The sequence below is a fragment of the Engystomops pustulosus genome, chromosome 7, assembly GCF_040894005.1.
Source record: "Engystomops pustulosus chromosome 7, aEngPut4.maternal, whole genome shotgun sequence".
Taxonomy (NCBI): domain Eukaryota; kingdom Metazoa; phylum Chordata; class Amphibia; order Anura; family Leptodactylidae; genus Engystomops; species Engystomops pustulosus.
The window spans coordinates 74,600,557-74,617,567 of NC_092417.1; the positions used below are offsets into that span (position 1 = coordinate 74,600,557).

Below are 17,011 nucleotides of genomic sequence, written 5' to 3' on the forward strand. Positions count from 1 at the left end.
TGCGCACAGATGCGGCGCACCTTCGTGAGCAAATCAGACAGATTGGGGTATGTCTTGAGGAAACGCTGAACTATCAGATTTAACACATGGGCCAGGCATGGCACATGTGTCAGTCTGCCGAGTTGCAGAGCCGCCACCAGGTTACGGCCGTTGTCACACACAACCATGCCTGGCTTCAGGTTCAGCGGTGCCAGCCACAGATCAGTCTGCGCCGTGATGCCCTGTAATAGCTCTTGGGCGGTGTGCCTTTTATCGCCTAGGCTCAGCAGTTTGAGCACCGCCTGCTGTCGCTTAGCGACGGCACTGCTGCTGTGCCTAGAGCTACCGACTGATGGCGCCGTGCCCACGGATGGTAGTTCGGAGGAGGAGGTGGAGGAGGGGTGGGAGGAGGAGGAGGCATAGTAGGCCTGAAACACCTGGACCGAGGTAGGCCCCGCAATCCTCGGCGTCGGCAGTATATGACCAGCCGCAGGGTCAGACTCGCTCCCAGCCTCCACCAAGTTAACCCAATGTGCCGTCAGCGATATATAGTGGCCCTGCCCGGCAGCACTCGTCCACGTGTCCGTGGTCAGGTGGACCTTGTCAGAAACGGCGTTGGTCAGGGCACGGATGATGTTGTCTGACACGTGCTGGTGCAGGGCTGGGACGGCACATCGGGAAAAGTAGTGGCGGCTGGGGACCGAATACCGAGGGGCGGCCGCCGCCATGAGGTTGCGAAAGGCCTCGGTCTCTACTAGCCTATAGGGCAGCATCTCCAGGCTAAGCAATCTGGAGATGTGCACATTAAGGGCTTGGGCGTGCGGGTGGGTTGCACTATATTTGCGTTTCCGCTCCAGCGTCTGGGGTATGGAGAGCTGAACGCTGGTGGATGCTGTGGAGGATCGTGGAGGCGACGATGGGGTTTTTGTGGCAGGGTCCTGGGCAGGGGGCTGACTATCAGCTGACACAGGGGAAGGAGCAGTGGTGTGCACGGCCGGAGGTGAACGGGCTTGTTGCCACTGAGTGGGGTGTTTAGCATTCATATACCTGCGCATACTGGTGGTAGTTAAGCTAGTAGTGGTGGAACCCCTGCTGAGCCTGGTTTGGCAAATGTTGCACACCACAGTCCGTCGGTCATCCGGTGTTTCCTTAAAGAACCTCCAGACTTCTGAAGATCTAGCCCTCGCCGCAAGAGCCCTCGCCACGGGAGCTTCACTAGTTGACACATTTGGCGCTGATGCACCAGCTCTGGCCCTGCCTCTCCGTCTGGCCCCACCACTGCCTCTTCCAACCTGTTCTGGTCGAGGACTCTCCTCCATCTCAGAAGCACTGTGTTCACCCGGCCTCTCAACCCAGCTTGGGTCTGTCACCTCATCATCCTCCGATCCCTCAGTCTGCTCCCCCCTCGGACTTCCTGCCCTGACAACAACTTCCCCACTGTCTGACAACCGTGTCTCCTCATCGTCGGACACCTCTTTACACACTTCCACTACGTCAAGAAGGTCATCATCACCCACAGACTGTGACTGGTGGAAAACCTGGGCATCGGAAAATTGCTCAGCAGCAACCGGACAAGTGGTTTGTGACTGTGGGAAGGGTCCAGAAAACAGTTCCTCAGAGTATGCCGGTTCAAATGCCAAATTTTCCTGGGAGGGGGCAGACTGGGGGGGAGGAGGCTGAGGTGCAGGAGCTGGAGGAGTGGCGATTTCGGTGACATGGGTGGACTGCGTGGAAGACTGACTGGTGGACAAATTGCTCGAAGCATTGTCAGCAATCCACGACATCACCTGTTCGCACTGTTCTGGCCTCAACAGTGCTCTACCACGAGTCCCAGTAACTTCAGACATGAACCTAGGGAGTGTAGCTCTGCGGCGTTCCCCTGCTCCCTCATAAGCAGGTGGTGTCTCACCCCGCCCAGGACCACGGCCTCTGACCCCTGCAGTAGTTGGACGCCCACGTCCCCGCCCTCGTCCTCTACCCCTAGCCCTCGGGTTAAACATTTTTAAAATGAGAGTTATAACTTTAATTTTTTTTTAACTTTTTTTTGTGTTTTTTGTTTTTTTTTGTGTTTTTGAGTTTTTAAAAACAAACAATGCTATCCTATAGCTATGGCTATTTTCTAGCCAAGTATGAAAGCACACTACTATGCCAGATGAGATGACACTGAGTTATTAAACAAAATAAACGTAAAATAAAAAAGGAAAAATGGCAGACTGTGCCGAATTGAAATCCAACCCCTACAAAATTTTCCCACTTCGGTCTTTGCAATGGATATGTGGGTCACTAAGCGCAAAACACAGCGGTCGCAAGTCTCACTACAAATTGCTCACAATTGGCTAGTAGATGCACTGCAGCAAGTACAGCCACCAGCAGATCAACCAGAAATCAAATATATAACGCTACTGTAGGCGCAAGTAAGCCGTTTGGATTCTCCTATGGCTATTTTCTAGCCAAGTATGAAAGCACACTAATATGCCAGATGAGATGACACTGAGTTATTAAACAAAATAAACGTAAAATAAAAAAGGACAAATGGCAGACTGTGCCTAATTGAAATCCAACCCCTACTAAATTTTCCCACTTCGGTCTTTGCAATGGATATGTGCGTCACTAAGCGCAAAACACAGCGGTCGCAAGTCTCACTACAAATTGCTCACAATTGGCTAGTAGATGCACTGCAGCAAGTACAGCCACCAGCAGATCAACCAGAAATCAAATATATAACGCTACTGTAGGCGCAAGTAAGCCGTTTGGATTCTCCTATGGCTATTTTCTAGCCAAGTATGAAAGCACACTAATATGCCAGATGAGATGACACTGAGTTATTAAACAAAATAAACGTAAAATAAAAAAGGACAAATGGCAGACTGTGCCTAATTGAAATCCAACCCCTACTAAATTTTCCCACTTCGGTCTTTGCAATGGATATGTGCGTCACTAAGCGCAAAACACAGCGGTCGCAAGTCTCACTACAAATTGCTCACAATTGGCTAGTAGATGCACTGCAGCAAGTACAGCCACCAGCAGATCAACCAGAAATCAAATATATAACGCTACTGTAGGCGCAAGTAAGCCGTTTGGATTCTCCTATGGCTATTTTCTAGCCAAGTATGAAAGCACACTACTATGCCAGATGAGATGACACTGAGTTATTAAACAAAATAAACGTAAAATAAAAAAGGACAAATGGCAGACTGTGCCTAATTGAAATCCAACCCCTACTAAATTTTCCCACTTTGGTGTTTGAGGTGGATATGTGTGCCACTAAGAGCTAAACACAACGGTAGCAAGTCCCCCTGCTAATTCCTCACAAAATGGTACTAGATGCAAATAAAAAAAAAAAAAAGTAGAACGTTATTGTAGCCCTAAGAAGGGCTGTTGGGTTCTTGTAGAATCACTCCTGCCTAACAGTAAGCTAATAGAACACCCTAACGCTTTCCCTGACCAGCAGCAGCTCTCTCCCTAGCGGCATCCAGACACAGAATGATCCGAGCAGCGCGGGCAGCGGCTAGTCTATCCCAGGGTCACCTGATCTGGCCAGCCAACCACTGCTATCGACGTGTAAGGGTACCACGTCATGCTGGGTGGAGTGCAGAGTCTCCTGGCTTGTGATTGGCTCTGTTTCTGGCCGCCAAAAAGAAAAACGGCGAGAGCTGCCATTTTCTCGAGCGGGCGAAGTATTCGTCCGAGCAACGAGCAGTTTCGAGTACGCTAATGCTCGACCGAGCATCAAGCTCGGACGAGCATGTTCGCTCATCTCTAATGTAGATATGTGCAAAGAATAAGCAGTGGTTGCTGTGAAACCCTCTGCCCTGTAATACCCGCACGATGCAATCAATTTCCTAGTATAATATAAAGCATAAATAAATACAATCAAAGCTCTATATGCTGTGAAATGGCTAAATAAATGAAAAGATATCACTGGGATAACAGGAGGGGGGGGGGGAATTGCACATGTTGGTGCTTTTAAATGTTTTTAACTTGTCTGTAGTATGAATTTAAATAAAGATATTTGATATTTTTCCAAAAACTATATATTGAGTCAGTACCTTTAACATTTCACAGTTTGTTTGCACTGAAATGCGTGTAAAAATAGGGTAACTTTTAAAAACTAGGTCATGTTTGTAATAATATGGTGCTGTGTGTATCAATACATAAATATGTGTACTAATAGTGTAATGTGAATAACAATGAGGAAATAAGTGATGTGTGCAACAATGTGGTTATATTTGAACAATAAGTTGTGTGAAATAAGAACGTTATGTATGTACTAATAGAGTAATGTGAGCAACAGTAAGGTGCCGTGTTATCAATAGGGTAACGTGTATTGATAATGGGATGATATGTAATTATGGGGTGATGTGTCCATCAATGCAATTGTATGTGGGATAATGGGGCTCATTTACAAAGAGTCCATGGAGCGCATCTTCGTCGGGTTTCCTGGCGATTTCTGTTTCGCGCTTTCCGATTTCCGGCGCTGGCTTACATACGACAGAAAGCGTGGGGGGGGGGGGGGGATGGGGGTGGAGGCCGTCGGACAACCCGATGGATTCGGACAACGCGCTGGATTTAACAATTAGAAATGTGTCACAAGACAAGCACTTACAAGCACCAGGAAGAAGCAGATGAACTATGGCGGGCTTCGGCACAGAAGTGACAGATGCAGCAACTCGGCGCACAAACTTAGTGAATCGCGGCAGACCCGTATCCTCGTCGGACAACGCACCACGGGATCGCGACAAGACCGGGTAAATCTGCCCCAATTTTTAGTAATATGGTGATTTAAGTAACAGCTGGGAGATACTATTTAATGTTACATGAGATCAGGAAGAGGTTAGTGTACTATGACCCTTACCACTGGTTCACTCCTGCCCCCATACTTACATCCTGCTGATGTTGGGGACATTAGTAAAAGCTCCTCTGGGAATCATCAGGATACGTGTCTCCACCAAACGCCTAAAAAAAAAATGACACAAGTAAGTGATACAGCAATCTGTGAGGTTTCCGAGACATCTGCCAGAGTCACAGACACCATAGCCACCAGCTGACAGGTGATTCCACACTCATATTTACACTACCCATGCATCATATTGGTGCACAGACTCCTTGCCCTGCTGGTCTTGTTGACTTCCCCAATTACATACTGCAGCCAATCACAGGACTGACACCATTACACGTATGATCATTACTGCTGGAAGGTCAACTCGACCAAAGGGGATGAATGAGCAAGAGCAATGGGCTAGTAAAGTTTTTATTTATTTGCTTAATTATATAAATGTAATCATATTTAATTCCATGCACATTATCAACTTATTGGGGGTCATTTACTAAGGGCCCGAATTGCGTTTTTACGGCAATTTACCCGCATTTTTCAGTTTTTGCGCCGATTTTTCCTGAATTGCCCCGGGTTTTTGGCGCACGTGACCGGATAGTGGCGCATCAGCGCCGGCATGCACGCGCCGGAAATCGGGGGCGTGGCCGTACGAAAATCCTACTGATTCGGAAAAGCTGCCGCACTTAAAAGAAAAAAAGTGTCGCTGGACACGCGCTTACCTGCACTCGGCCCGGCTTGGTGAAGTTCAGTGCATTCAGCGCAGCAGTGACACCTGGTGGACGTCGGAGGAACTGCCTTAGTGAATTGCCGGAAGACCCGAATCCTCCACACAGAACGCGCCGCTGGATTGCAAATGGACCGGGTAAGTAAATATGCCCCATTATTTCCAATTTTAGAAATCTGCTTTAGCAATCAAGGTTCTTATTAAGTAGCAACAAGCTCATCACCAAATTAGTATACAGCAACATTACAAACATGAGATTGCGATGATGGGATTCAGGACCTGGAAGTTAGCACGGTGCTAAGATGAATCAGTTCCTGTTTAGTGTGATCAGAAAATATCCATCTGTTTTATGGAAAATCTAACATGAGGAGGGACCAGCTCCTCAAGCTCAGCTCACAACCACAGGGGAGACCATGCCAGGGCCGCACATCAGCAGAATAGCTGCACTGCAGGAACATCACCTAATTGAGGCAATTATACAAACTCTCAGAGTTCTGATTTCAGGAAAAGAGAGTCAAGGATCAGAGTAAACACAACCCAGGAAATTCCATCCGCATGAACGCACACGTCCCTCTCCCATCACGTAAATATGGGAAAGATGTGAGTAATTGATGGATGGAGAGCAGAAAGTGGCACCTGTCTTGAAGAGGCACAATCTGTGCATGTCATATAGCGCCAGGTTACACTGATGGTGCGTTCACACATTGCGTTTTGGTTGCGTTTATATTGCGTTTTGAAAGGCATTACAACAGTAGAGGAGAGGTGATTTGCCTTATTACATAATTGTTAAAAATTGCCTTAACAAAATGCAATGTAAATGCAATATAACTTGTCATTAACAATGTGTTAACGCATGCATTTAGTTAACATAGTGTTAACACATGTGTGTAGCAGTATTGGTTGTGTTTTGTGAATGTTAACAGTAATGTAATAAGGCAAATCACCTCTCCTCAGCTGTTGTAATGTGTTTCAAAACGCAATCAAAACACAACGGGGCTCATTTACTAAGGGTCCACGGACCACACTGTCGTTGGATATTCCGACGATTTCCGATGTGCACCACATTTAACTGGGGATTTTGGCACACACGATCAGATTTTGGTGCATCGCGCCTGCTTTCATGTGTCACAAAATGAGGGGGGAGCCGTTGGACGATCCGACTGATTCGGACCAGGCGTGGGACTTAACACTAAAATTGTGTCGCAAGCCAAGAACTTACATGCACCGGGAAGAAGAAGGTGAACCTGAGGCAAAACTGAGCAGGGAAGCAACAGCAACAATAATGATACATATAATACAGGCGGTCCCCTACTTAAGAACACTCGACTTACATACAACCCATAGTTACAAACGGACCTCTGGATATTAATAATTTATTGTACTTTAGTCCTAGGCTACAATAATCCTCTATAACAGATATCACAGGTGTCTGTAATGAAGCTTTATTATTAATCCTGGTTCTTATGACAACCCAACATTTTTAAAATTCAATTGTCACAGAGACCAAAAAAGTTCTGGCTGGGATTACAATGATAAAATATACAGTTCCGACTTACATACAAATTCAACTTAAGAACAAACCTACAGAGCCTATCTTGTATGTAACCCGGGGACTGCCTGTAATAGCAACCACAGAGGGACCAGCAATAAGGGCAATAAGGACTTGTGGGTGGTTTACTGTTCCATATTGACTTGATAGGTGTCCTTCAAAGGAAATCTACCATCAAAATAAAGCATGATAAACCAGGAACAGTTACTTATACAACTAGACACCATGACTGCGACAATCTTCTTATATTTGTTATACATGGTCTTCTTTCTACTATCAACTTTTAAAACTATGCTAATGAGCCTGTGGAGCTACCCTAGTCCCTCTGTGATCTAGCCTTACAGACTGTTATACTGTCTCACCCTCTCCCCTACTCTCTCTCAGCTTTTGTGCAGCAGTGAGTGTCCATGGTTTATCATGCTTGATTTTGATGGAAGATTTCCTTTCAAGGACACCTACCACCAGGATGAAGGATTGCAAATCAAAAATACTGACATACTGTTCTGTGCCCATTCTGGTAGGATCCACTTTTCTTTATGCTTTCTATGCCTTTGTGTTTGAGAAAAAAAGGCTTTCAAAATTATGCATATGTGCCTGATGGGCTCCAAACTCCATTAACACCTATGGAGCCCTATGGAACCTTGAAAGCCTTTTTTTGGAAAAACAACAGCATATGAAGCTAAAAGAAGAGCAGATCCTGCCAGAGGGGGCATGTATCAGCATATCAGTGTACTTGGTTTACAATCCTTCATCCTGGTGGTAGTTTAGTCCAAGAAGGTTTTAAGAAGGTTTCTCATTGGAGGACTTCTAAATGTACACGGTGGGGCTCATGTACTAAGGGCTTTGCCAGCACCCGGCAAACCCGGGCAAGTGCCGGGGCCCCCAGCTGCTGGGAGGGCCCACTCGTGGCCAAACCCACGTCCCAAGCAGCCTGGCCGTGCCGGGTGCTTGTGCCGTAAAGCGGCGCTCTGTGTGCTGCAGGACGCTGCATCTCTGCATGGCCACGGTCACAGGCTCCGCTAGCGTCGCGTTCATAGCGGAACCTGTGACCACGGGCTGGAGCGCTGTGAGGCTGCCGGTAGGAGAAGGAAGACGGAGAGGGGGAAGCTCCGGACCTGAGCAGAAGGCTGAGGTAAGTATTATTCTTTTATTTTGAATGGTCATATTTACTAGTATAGGGGCTGTTAGTAATGAATGGGACATGAGGAGGGGGCTGTATGTAATCCATGTGGGGAAGGGGGCTTGATTATAATGTGAAATCTGATGAGGGGGGCTGCATATAATGATTTGGGGGTCAGGAGGGGGCTGCATATAATGTATTGGGGGTCAGGAGGGGGCTGCATATAATGTATTGGGGGTCAGGAGGGGACTGCATATAATATATTGGGGGTCAGGAGGGGGCTGCATATAATATATTGGGAGTCAGGAGGGGGCTGCATATAATGAATTGGGGGCTGCATATAATGTATTGGGGGTCAGGAGGGGGCTGCATATAATGTATTGGGGGTCAGGAGGGGGCTGCATATAATATATTGGGGGTCAGGAGGGGGCTGCATATAATATATTGGGGGTCAGGATGGGGCTGCATATAATGTATTGGGGGTCAGGATGGGGCTGCATATAATGTATTGGGGGTCAGGAGGGGGCTGCATATAATGTATTGGGGGTTAGGAGGGGGCTGCATATAATATATTGCGGGTCAGGAGGGGGCTGCATATAATATATTGGGGGTCAGGATGGGGCTGCATATAATGTATTGGGAGTCAGGATGGGGCTGCATATAATGTATTGGGGGTCAGGAGGGGGCTGCATATAATGAATTGGGGGCTGCATATAATGTATTGGGGGGTGAGGAGGGGTCTGCATATAATGTATTGGGGGTCAGGATGGGGCTGCATATAATGTATTGGGGGCGAGGAGGGGGCTGGGCTGTATATAATGAATCCATGCCGTTACGCGAGTTGAATGCAAAGGGGCCCACTGAGGCTCTGTCGCCCAAGGGCCCACTGAAACCTGGAGCCGGCCCTGGTCAGCGGCACCATTGTGTCGCACCCTTTTGTGTCGCAGTTGCACTGGCTTCCATGTGACATAAATTAGGGGGCGTGCTGTCGTTTGCTCCGACTGATTTGGACCAAGTGCTGCATTTGACTTGCAAATTGTGTCTCACACCTTATGTTAAAGGTGCACCTCAAAAAAGATGGTGAACTCTGTCGGGACAGTGCGGGGAAGCGACAGATTCATGATTTCTGGCGCACAATCTTAGTGAATCGCTGTACCCAGCATTATACAGGGAATTACCACTTTTAGTGCATTTTCCGACTTTTTAAGTAAATGTGCCCCAGTGTAGTCTAGTACAGTAATACCTATAGGTTTTTTTTCAGCCAAACAAATTCTGGCCTTCCAAAGAAATACTGGGCAGACACAATAGTATAAAACTGTGAGGATCAAGAAAGTCAGACAAGAGAGTTTCAGGCAGTGTATGTTCAAGACGGAAATGTTAGCGAAAAGTAGGACACAAAGTAAAGTGAAACTCCAGTGTGCCGTCTGAAGGGACTGTCATTATAATTTTTGATTCCAACCAGACATAGTAAGACGGGCATACATCGGCGCTGCGGAGAGGAGCAGGGGATGAGCGCTGCTCACCCCCGCCCCTCTCCATAGGAAGATATCTTTTCCCGGGCTACGGAGCGGTAAGTGCCACACGTGTGCTGCACCGTACCGCTCCCGTACAGGGCCGTGAGCCCATAGAAGTGTACGGGGGACGTATATCGGCCATATATGTTGGCCGTATATACGCCCCCCATACATGTGTGTGAATGTAGCCTAAGTTTGACAGTTTCCAATGTGCTCTCTCAGACTTGTCTTGTTATAGAGACAAGCTGTTGAGAGATATAGAGCAAGAGATGACCATAACCATGTATAGGAATGTAGTTAATTGTGTTGGGTCACCAACATTTACCAATATTGTCTAAAAGTTACATACATTTTTATACTTATACATGTATATTTCTATACATTAGGTACTATATACATCGTACAGCAGAAAGAGGAGTATGGAGGGGTCCACAGGCTCTCTCCGCTGGTAACTACCTGTTAGGTGCCTTGGTCAAAGCCGACTGCGCCATCTAACAGTGCTTCCAATGGGCGCCGCCATATTGGATTGCTGTTCGGCACCCTTTGTGAGGTCATCGGAGGGCGTTGATTGGTTGCCATGGATGCTGGGCACCTTCTTAACCCCTTAAGGACCAGGCCCTTTTTTGTTTTTGCGTTTTTATTTTTCACTCCCCACCTTCAAAAATCTATAACTTTTTTATTTGTCCATGTACAGAGCTGTGTGATGTCTTATTTTCTGCATAACAAATTGCACTTCGTAGTGATGGTATTAAATATTCCATGCCATGCACTGGGAAGCGGGAAAAAAATTCTAAATGCAGTGAAAATGATGAAAAAACACATTTGCGCCATTTCTTGTGGGCTTGGTTTTTACAGCTTTCACTATGCGCCTCAAATGACAGATCTACTTCATTCATTGGGTCAATACGATCACAGGGATACCAAATTTGTATAGGTTTTATAATGTTTTCATACATTTACAAATATTAAAACCTCCTTACAGAAAAAAATTCTTCATTTTACAGTGTTCTTGCATTAATAACTTTTTCATACTTTAGTGTACAGAGCTGTGGGTGGTGTAATTTTTTGCGACTTCTGATGGTGTTTTCATTTTTAGGACTGTGCAACCTTTTGATCACTTTTTATAGAATTTTTTTCTATTTTTCAAAATGGCTAAAAAATGCAATTTGTGACTTCGGGAGCTATTTTCTGCTACAGGGTAAAACGCATTGAAAAACGGTTATTATATTTTGATAGATCGGGCATTTTCGGACGCGGCGATACCTAATGTGTTTAGGATTTTTACTGTTTATTTATATCAGTTCTAGGGAAAGGGGGGTGATTTGAATTTTTATGTTTTTTTAATATTATTTTTTTTAAACTTTTTTTTATTAATTTTTTTTACTATTTTTCAGTACTTTAACCCTAAGTTGTCTGATTGATCCTACCATACACTGCCATACTACAGTATGGCAGTATATGGGGATTTTGCATACCATCTATTACAATGTGCAGATCGCACATTGTAATAGATAGCCCCGATCATGACAGCCTCGGATCTTTGTGAGACAACGGATCGCCGCTCCCCGGTGACGTCACGGGGAGTGACGATCGGAGCCAAGATGGCGGCGCCCCCACGCGCCGATGGCTCTTTAAGTGGTCAAAGGGTTAACAGCACTGATCGCGATCGCGGGTGTTAGCGGCGGGCGACGGGCGTTTGCTTCATTATGAAGCAAATGCCCGGTGAGTATGAAGAGGGCTCAGCCCGTGAGCCCTCTTCATACTCCCCCATGCGCAGCAAGATGTTAGGGTACGTCTTATTGCGCTATGGGGTTAAGGCTACCTTAGCTGTCATTCATCCATCTGTATTACAATCTGTCAGAGACAGACTAATACAGAAGCAGTATATTCACAATATACTGCAATACAATTGTATTGCAGTATATTGTATGAGTGATCAGACACTGTAGGGTTAAATTACCCTAGAAGGTCTGAAATAATAGTAAAATTTAAAAAAAAAGTTTAAAATATAAAAAACATATATAAAAAAAAAATTAAATCACCCTCCTTTCCCCAGAACACATATAAAAATAAATACATAAAATCATAAACATGTTAGGTATTGCCACATCCCAAAATGTACAATCATAATATAAAAATGATTATTCCCAATGGTGAACCCCTTAACAGAAAATGGCGCCCTAATGTCTAAATTGCAACTTTTTTGCCATTTTGCAAACCTAAAAATTTAAATAAAAAGTGATCAAGAGGCCGTACAGTCCCCAAAATAATATCAATGAAAACGTCAGCTTGTCCCGCAAAAAAACACAGCCCCTTACAGCACAGTATGAAAAAGTTATTACTGTCAGAATATGGCAAAACTAAGATTTTTTTTTTCACAAAAGATTTAAAAAATTTTTAGTATTAAAATATAATGAAACCTATATAAATTTGGTATCACTGTGATTATACCGACCCAATAAAGGTGAAGTGTTATTTGGACTGCATAAGAAAAGATATTTAAAAAATGCCTGTAGGAATATAGTGCATCTGCGTTTTTTTGGCAATTCTACCACATTTGGAATTTGAAGTAATACCACTAGAAAATACAATTTGTCCAGCAGATAACAAGTCCTTCTATGTCTCTGTAAATGGAAAATAAAAAAGATGTGGCTTGTGAAAAGAGGGAAGTAAAAAACGGAAATTCAAAACTGGAAAATTGGCCACTAATGAAATGTAATTTTAGCTGGTGAAAGGTTCCAATAGCCTGTTATATGCTGATTTTAAAAATTATTTTGTTAGCGTTCGAAATCATTTCAGTACTTTGTGAAACTTTATTCTACATTACCTTGCTCACTTTCAGACATATTGTAAGTCCCAGGGGGGAAGTGGGTGGTGGGGGACAGCCTGTATTTCCTGAATGCTTTCTCCCTCTCCTCCTCACTTATACAGTTCCCTCTGCCTCTCCCCCCTCACTCTCCCTGCAGCTCACCACGACAAGATCCCTCTACCCGTCATGTCCATTGTGCAAGCAGGGGAGGGCCGGGGGCAGGGGGAGCTGAATGAAGTTGCTTGAGAGGAAGAATGCATAGAGGAGACTTAGACATAGGCAGTTGCAGCTGACCCCTACTCCACGGGACTCACCACAAGCTGCTGGCAGTGATCCAGGTAATGTGAAATAAAGTTTTCTAAAGTATTTAAATGATAAAAAAAATGCAGACAAAGGCAATTTCAAAATCAGCATAGCATAGGCTATTGAAACCTGTCACCAGCTAAAAATGACATTTCTGTTGACAGGTTCTCTATAAGGGAACAGAACCTTGAAAGAGTGTACAGACCACTCCTTATTAGTGCACATGTCCGAGGGAGATGAGTGGCTACAGGCATGATGTGGCGGGCGGACTTAGCACACTTCTCCCCTCAGACAATTCTGTTATTCACAGCTGCACAATACTCAGTCAGCCATGCAGCCAAATCAGCGCAGCTCTGACACAGTAAAATAAACAACCAAGATGAGAGGCAAAGTCGCAGATACTTCCCCAGCTTCAAATAATCTCAACCGGAGAAAGCTGCACTGAGCAAATAAATTCCAATTAGCTGAACCTCAGAGGGTCAATTGGAGGAAGGGCACTGTTCCAGGGAAACTAAAAGGAAAAAATTGCACTGCTAAGAGGCCATTAGGGTGCAGTTACACATTGGAGGTCATTTACTAAGGGCCCGATATGCGTTTTCCGGACACGTTATCCGAATATTTCCAATTTGCGGCGATTTTCCCTGAATTGCCCCGGGATTTTGGCGCACGCGATAGGATTGTGGCGCATTGGCGCAGGCATGCACGTGACGGAAATCGGGGGTTGTGGCCGTAAAAAAACAAGGCGGATTCAGAAAAACCGCCACATAAAAAAAAAAAAAAGTGTCGCTTGACACACGCTTACCTGCACTCAGCCTTACTTGGTGTACTTCAGTGCATTCCGATGAACTTCAGCGCAGCAGCGACACCTGGTGGACGTTGGAGGAACTGCCTTAGTGAATCCCGGCCGGACTCGAATCCACCGCAGAGAACGCGTCGCTGGATCGCGAATGGACCGGGTAAGTAAACCTGCCCCATTATGTTTACATGTTGCATTTCTAAACACAATTCTACAGCTTGAAAGAGGAGTTCTGCCTACTTGCATTGTGTTAACATTTCATTAACATTTAAGTAAACAAAAAGTTAATGCAATGCAGTTCGGCAAATCTACTCTCCACAGCTGTTAAATTGCATTTCAAAATACTAAGTCAACACCAAGTGTAACCGCACCTTTATTTTGTATATAGAAAAACTCCTGCATCTGATAATTTGGGGGGATTATCTGGGATCTGTCCAGGAGCAGAAAAACATGTGAACAAAGCAGAATCTATGGCATAATCCAGAATGTTTATGCACTAGAAGGGTTGCAAACCTGATTCTGATATTTTTATTATATGAAAAACTTATGCAAAGATCACAGACATTTTTCCAAAAATATCGTAAAATTTCCAAGAATTATATTGTAAGTGAAACTTATCTACAGCTCAAAATGAATGGAGAATTACAATTATATTTTCCAACATCATACAAAATCACTGACACAACAGCCCATAATAATTTATTATTCAATTTGCGCCTGTTTTTAGGCACATTAATACAGGTGTTCGCATCAGTATTGTGTTGCGGCTGCACTGTGTCCACCACAACACAATACCCTGCACCTAAAGGAGTGTTTCCCAGTGTATAAAAACTGGTGCACTCAGCATACCCACTTTGAGCGCCTGCAGGGTGCGCCAGATCAATAAAGACAATGGGGCATATTTATCATACGCTAGTGCTCGTGCGCCAGTGTATGCAGGCCCCACGGCTTTGCCTCTTGATGTATTGGGGCAGGAGGCTGCGAAGCTTTTATCCTACGCAGGCGCGGGGACTGTAACGCCCCGCGCCGGCCCACTCCCAGCCCGCCGCGCACCCCCTTCATGCGCATTGGGGCAAATAATCGCAAGTGCTAGCAATAAGCTAGCATTTGCGATTATTTCAGGGCCTGATAAATGTGCCCCAATGTCCCAATCTTCATTGACCCCATGCACTCTGCACACTAGTTTGCCTCACTAATAGAAAATCTGGGCCATTATATTATTTTTATGAACCCTGGAAAGAAGTGTCGTAGTTTTACAGAATGACAATGTTGATGGGAATACATACAAGTGCTTCTCAATAACAGCAAACAGTTATTTTTTACAGTAGTTTTTTTCAGTATAGAGTCCAGAGGCGTAACTACAGGCGTAGCAGCTACTGGGCGCATGTGCTGCAGGGGCCCGCGGCGCACAGACAATGATAGGGGCATATGTACTAAGGGTCCATGGATCGCATTTCCGTCGGACTTCCCAACGTTTTCAGGGATTGTATGGCGCCGGCTTTCAGGTGACAGAAATAGGTTGGCGTCTCCACCAAAGCGCTCTAATAACAAAGATCATCCCTCCCGTACCCCTCCAATTCCCCCCCCCCAGCCAGAGAGGAGGGCATGCTGCTGCAAATCATGTGGTGAAACCTGTGCTCACAACACTCAGGGCATAAAGGAGAAACCCGTCTATTGCTCTGTTTCGCCCCCTTTGGTTAGAGTGAGGCTTACCAGGCCTGATGCTTCCTCGGTCCGCACCCCGTCTGATTCGCTTACCTCAAAGACCTGGAGGTGCCGCCATTTTGGAGAGGAGTCAGAGAGACAGTGAAAACACGGACTTCACTTCTACAGGTAAGTTTATAACCTATACAGATAGCAGGCATTCTGTGTAAACTCTGATGCCTGCTATCTATAGGAGACCTGCTCTCCTAGGAAGTGAAGATAGGCCCCTGTTGGTACATGTTATTAGTAAAGGGAGGCCGCTGCTGGACATGTTATTAGTGAGGGGAGGCTGCTGCTGGGACATGTTAATAATGGGGGAGGCCTCTGCTGGACTTGTTATAAGTGATGGGAGGCCGCTGCTGGGACATGTTATTGGTTATGGGAGGGGGCTGCTGGACATGTTATTAGTGAGGGACAGCCACTGCTGGGACATGTTAATAATGAGTGGAGGCCGCTGTTGGACTTGTTATTAGTGAAGTGAGGTCTCTGCTGGGACATGTTATCAATGAAGGGAGGCCGCTGCTGGACATGTTATTAGTGAAGGGAGGCCAATGCTGGACATTTTATTTGTAAAGGAAGTCTGCTGTTGGACATGTTATTAGTGACAGGAGGCAGCTGCTGGGACATGTTATTAGTGAGGGGAGGCCACTGCTGGACATGTTATTAGTGAGGGGAGGCCACTGCTGGAAATGTTATAATGGAAGGGAGGTCACTGCTGGACATGTTATTAGTGAAGGGAGGCCACTGCTGGACATGTTATTAGTGAGTGGAGGCCGCTGCTGCTGGACATGTTATTAGTGAAGGGAGGCCACTACTGGGACATGTTATTAATGAAGGAAGGCCGCTGCTGGGACATGTTATTAGTGAAGGGAGGCCCCTGCTGGACATGTTATTAGTGAAGGGAGGCCGCTGCTGGACAAGTTATTAATGAGGGGAGGCCACTGCTGGACATGTTATTAGTGAAGGGATGCTGTTTCTGGACATGTTATTAGTGAAGGGAGGCCAGTGCATGTCATGTTATTAATAAAGGGAGGCTGCTGCTGGACATTTTATCTGTAAAGGAAGGCCGCTGCTGGACATGTTATTAGTGACGGGAGCCCACTGCTGGGATATGTTATTAGTGGGGGGTGACACTTGTAGCCCATGTCCTGGATACGAGTGTATAAAATATGAAGATAATAAGGTGATACACACTGGGGCTTATTTACTAAGGGTCCGCAAATCAACCTTCCTAACGTTTTTGGGATTTGCTCTTCTGTGACAGGTATTTAGAAGGGGATTGTGTTACACAGGATCAAATTTTGGCAACAGAAATCGGGGGGCGGGCATTCGGATTCGAACTGAGGGCGGGATTTAACTTTAAGCACTTACATACACCGGGAATAAGAAGGTGAACTCTGTCTGACCTGAGCGGGTAAGCGACACATGCAGGTTATCGGGTGCACGATTTTAGTGAATTGCCCCAGAGTGCATTATCGTCGGAAAAATGCAGTTCAGGTGAACTCCTTGGACAGGTAAGTAAATGTGCCCCACTTTGTGTAATTATGTAATTACATACATCTGAGCACCATATGTGTCTCCTGATGATTCTCTCCTGGTACCACACATCTACTGCCAGACACTGGCTCACTGCTGTCATCTAATGGAGACCAATGGCACTGCACATGACAGGATGCTTT

General features: G+C 45.6%; 1 protein-coding gene across 4 annotated transcripts in view; it reads right to left on the reverse strand.

Moving 5' to 3' along the window:
* TSHR (thyroid stimulating hormone receptor) overlaps positions 1–17,011 on the reverse strand; it is a 143,938-nt gene that overhangs the window by 44,271 nt on the left and 82,656 nt on the right. For all 4 annotated transcript variants that reach the window (XM_072116749.1, XM_072116748.1, XM_072116746.1 and 1 more), the window contains one exon: positions 4,864–4,935. In XM_072116749.1, coding sequence (XP_071972850.1) covers positions 4,864–4,935 — 72 coding nt within the window. The remainder of the gene's footprint in view (positions 1–4,863; positions 4,936–17,011) is intronic.